The sequence below is a fragment of the Chinchilla lanigera genome, unplaced genomic scaffold, assembly GCF_000276665.1.
Source record: "Chinchilla lanigera isolate Chin_1 unplaced genomic scaffold, ChiLan1.0 scaffold00067, whole genome shotgun sequence".
Taxonomy (NCBI): Eukaryota; Metazoa; Chordata; class Mammalia; order Rodentia; family Chinchillidae; genus Chinchilla; species Chinchilla lanigera.
In genome coordinates, this window is record NW_004955468.1 from 9,669,947 (window position 1) to 9,674,196 (window position 4,250).

The 4,250-nt window shown below is 39.2% G+C and overlaps 1 protein-coding gene across 1 annotated transcript in view; it reads right to left on the reverse strand.

The window, feature by feature from the left end:
- Positions 1-1,011: 1,011 nt before the first annotated feature.
- The window catches only part of Cd5l (CD5 molecule-like), a 19,374-nt gene continuing 16,135 nt past the window's right edge, over positions 1,012-4,250 (reverse strand). The window contains exons 5-6 of the mRNA XM_005400134.2: positions 3,491-3,805; positions 1,012-1,999 (exon numbers count right to left, since the gene is read on the reverse strand). Of these exons, the coding sequence (XP_005400191.1) occupies positions 1,995-1,999; positions 3,491-3,805 (320 nt within the window). The 3' untranslated portion in view covers positions 1,012-1,994. The remainder of the gene's footprint in view (positions 2,000-3,490; positions 3,806-4,250) is intronic.

Sequence of the window (4,250 nt, forward strand, 5' to 3'; positions counted from 1 at the left end):
GCATATAAGAGTTATGTTTATCCTACACTGTGGCCTATTAAGTGTGCAATGCCATTGTGTCTAAAAAACAATGTACATGCCTTAAAAAAGATTTTATTGCTAAGAAAAATACTAGTAATCATCTGAGTTGCTGCAACAGCAAAGATATGGAATCTACCTAAATAACCATCTACAAATGAGTGAATAAAGAAAATATAGTGTGTGTGTGTGTGTGTGTATATATATATATATATATATATATATATATATATATAGAGAGAGAGAGAGAGAGAGAGAGAGACATTGGGATTTTATTCAGCCATAAAGAATGAAGACCTGTAGGAAAGTGGATGTAACTAGAGTCGATTAGGTCAATTGAAACAAGGCAAGCATAGGAAGGTCAGTATCATATAATCTCTCTCTCACATGTGAAAATAAAAATACATATAGATGTACAGTAGTGATTACTAGAGTTTGGGAAGAATGGAGGAAGGCAGGGTGGATAAAGAGAGCTGGTTTTGATCAGTACACACTGTATACATGTGTTGAAATATTAATAAGCACAGTTAATACATAGCAATCAAAAGTAAAATAAGAAGACTTTGTGAAAAGAAAGACAAGAGCAGCAGAACTAACTTTGGGTCCCCACACTGGAACAGGAAATAAAAGAAATTCCCTATCCAGAGGAGAGCTGTGCTATACAAATGGTTGTATTTGCTGGCAAGTTCTGTTCTAGCTAATCGCGTCCAAAATCTCACTGAGCAGCTGACATACTTACTTCCCAGTGAGCAAAAGAACATATCATAAGGAGTCCTTGATTGATCAATATTGCATGTCTCTAAGTGTTTTCATGAGAAACCACTTTGAAGATATCAATATGTAATACAACAAGGATTGTTAATTTCCTACCACTTTGTTTGTAACTCTGTATTGTCTGTACTGTTCTTTTGCTATTTTGTAAAAGGTTGTCTGTCTGTTGATGTTTTCCTCTTATTTTTAAAATAAAAACAGAACATATCATACAGGCAACTGTTGAGATTGTGAGATTCAATTTATTAGATAGCATAAATCTATCCCTAGTATTAGTATCAGCTTAACCTCAGTATCTAAAGTATTTGAGATTAACAATTAAATTTTGATTCTCTCCTAAGTATCATTCTATCTTGCCTCAAATTTATAGGCTCCAAAGTCTCTATTGATAAAATGAAAATGACATTTTCCAAGTACCAGGAGACAACGGTAGCTCTCCCCATCTTCTTCCTACCTCTCTTCTGACCTTTTCTCATTAACAAATACATTTTTCTTTAGATAAAGTAAAAGGAATGTGTGAGATTTCTTTTGTTAAATGCCAACCATTTTGTCAGGTGACATAGAAAGGGACAACAAAGATATTTAACTAGAACATTCAGAGGAAAAACATCTTTTACTAAATGTCACCCAAAGGTCTAGAGCTAAAGGACTTTGCTCTGACACTGAAAGAGTAAGCTACCTTCCCCCAAGAAATAGCAATACAATGAGGTGTTATTACTTGTTGTGATCAGCTAAAGCTTGATAGCAGCTCAAAAAGACTCTGTTTTCTCAGGTTCGAAAAGATTGGCTACCTGTATTTCCTTTTTGGGTTTCCTTTCTTTGACGTGGTTTACAGATACAGATATTACCTTAACAATGGTTTATATATCTGGTCAAAGTGGCAGGCCTCAGGATAGCCGGCAGGATGGAAAGAGGCAGTTAGAGGCCACAAGCAATGCCAAGGTGCCGGGGATGAGCAAAAGGAAATGGAAAGCTCATTTTCTTTAGCAAGAGAATTCAACAGCTCATATCTCCCAGCAACAATGAGGTGGTCTTGTTGCTAGATCAGGATCGAAGCACAGGGTTCAAATTCCTGAGAGGCAAAGGGAGCGGTGGCAGAAGTCTGGAGCCCATTATGACCACTAGGACAATTAGAGCTCAGATGAACAACCAAGGGACGTGCAGGGCCAACGTAGGCCAGGTTAAACATCAAGATGGCCAGGATACTATTCTGTAAAAAGAAGAGAAAAAATGAATTAAGGATTAGGGTAGACTTGGAAGGAATTATTCCATTCAAGCTAAATTGACTGAGGGAGCAGATTGATGTCAAGAATAGGAAATAGCTAAGGAGATATACATATCCTATATGGATGTGAGCCAGTTCAAAATCCTGTTCTGCATGCCAGCAACTTATTCAACCAGTTCCTGTGTGAGTCACAAACACTACAGCCATTCCTCTGTATCCACAGAAAATTGGTGCCAGGACTCATGAGGACACCGAAACATGCACAGATGTCCAAGTCCCCTATACAAAGGGACACTGTACTTATTTATAAAAAATATATCCTCTTGTGTATCTTAAAATAAGGTAAATGTTATGCAAATACCATTATACTGTATTTATAAGAGAAAATGATGGGAAAGGCCTGTACATATTTAATACAAATATGATTTTTTAAATACTTAGTTTTAATGAGTGGGTGGTTGAATCCACAGATGTAGAACTTATGTCTTATCCTCAGACATTCACAGAAGTTGTTAAGATACATGGGACAGATGTCGTCCTATTTCACAGATGGAAATTTTGAGGTTCAAAGTAGGTAAGTAATGATGTAGGATTACACAGCTTCAAAGAAACAGCAGCAAGATTCAAAACCTGGTCTTCGGTCATTAAATTTATCCTTTTCTAAACATAACTAGACATCCTTTTCTAGACATTTCTAGACATTTTTGGTTAAATATCAGTTTTTACCAGTTATTTATCAGTTAGTTGTTTCCCCATTGATTGTTTAGCCAAAGAGCCCTGCACAAACATCTTCCACCCTAATTCTGCAACTGGCCTTCAGAGCTGTGGCTTCCCTGAGTCAGCCATTTAAGAGCCACACTTGGACTTCCTGGCCCAAGTTGCGAGAGTGCTTCTTCCTCCATTCCCCTGAAGAGGTATAAGGTTCAGGGCTGAAATCCTACTCAGTTTGATGAGAATCTCATGGACATTCTCAAAGATTCACTACCATAGCCCCCCCACACACTGAGAATAAAACCTGGGGAATGACAAATCAAGGGCTTGAAGATCATCTAAGAAAACTAAACCTGGACTGAGAATAAAGACTGATTGTGATCGTTCTGCTATATGATTTGAGGCAAATTTTATCGTTCTGGAAAGTGGCTTGGTTTCTCTAAATCATGCTCTCTTCATGTTTAATGTAAAGATGTTGTTCAAATAATTATCAAAACTCCTTTTATTATTACAGTCATTAACTGTAATGACTGTACAGTTAATTATAGGAAGATAAAATTACTATCTCCCTATAAATTCCTCCAGAAAAAAAACCCTACTAGAATCCCTCAGACCTATATCTGCAAGTACACAGGAAGCAGGGAATGATTACAGGAGCTCTGACACTGGTAGACCTACCCCTATACCCGGAATTCACTCTCACCACCCACCCTTCCACCATCATCCCCCATGCCAGCTCTTGTGAACTCCATCAGTAGGACTTACCTGAGCAGGTTACACTTACATCTTCTGTATGGTCACAGTCGTGATAACCCCAAAACCTGTGCTTGCACTGGTCGAGAGACTGCTCCTTCCCTGAGCAACGAACATCATCCAGCCAGATGCGACCAAACCCAGGACCATATCTTTTCCCGGAGTGTGAAATAAGAGGCTTCCCACAGCCCAGTTGCTTGCATACCACTTGGTCTTCCTGTTCTCCCCAACTGTCATCACAGACGGTGCCCCATTTGTTCTTATGCAGCACCTCCAGCCGCCCAGAGCAAATGCTCCCTCCTCCTACCAGCCTCAGCTCAAAGGCATCTGGAGAAGTTGAAAGTTGGAAAGAGAGAGGGAAAGGAGAAAAAAATGAAATCATCTACATCATCAAGCAAAACCCAACAACACATCTGAAACTCTCCACCTGTGCTTCTGTGATTGAAGCTACAACCCTGTGTCTTCATCAGATCCCAACCTCTGCAGCCCAGGTCTGTTTCCTAGGATCTTTTTACTTTCCCCTCTATTTTATAAATCTTTTTTATTAGTTCATATTTGTAGTACATAATCATTATATTCATCACACAGAGTTGGTACATGAAGATAACACATCTTAACTCTTTTTTATCCTCTTTTACAATTACTTCCTAGTAGTTTTTTTAAAATTGAAGAACTCGCCCCCGCGCCTTGCGCCCAGGCAGCGAGTTCTCCGGGAGCTGCAGCGCTCCTGGGTCCGAGTGTGGGCCGGACTCATACCACCGCGATTCCCAGC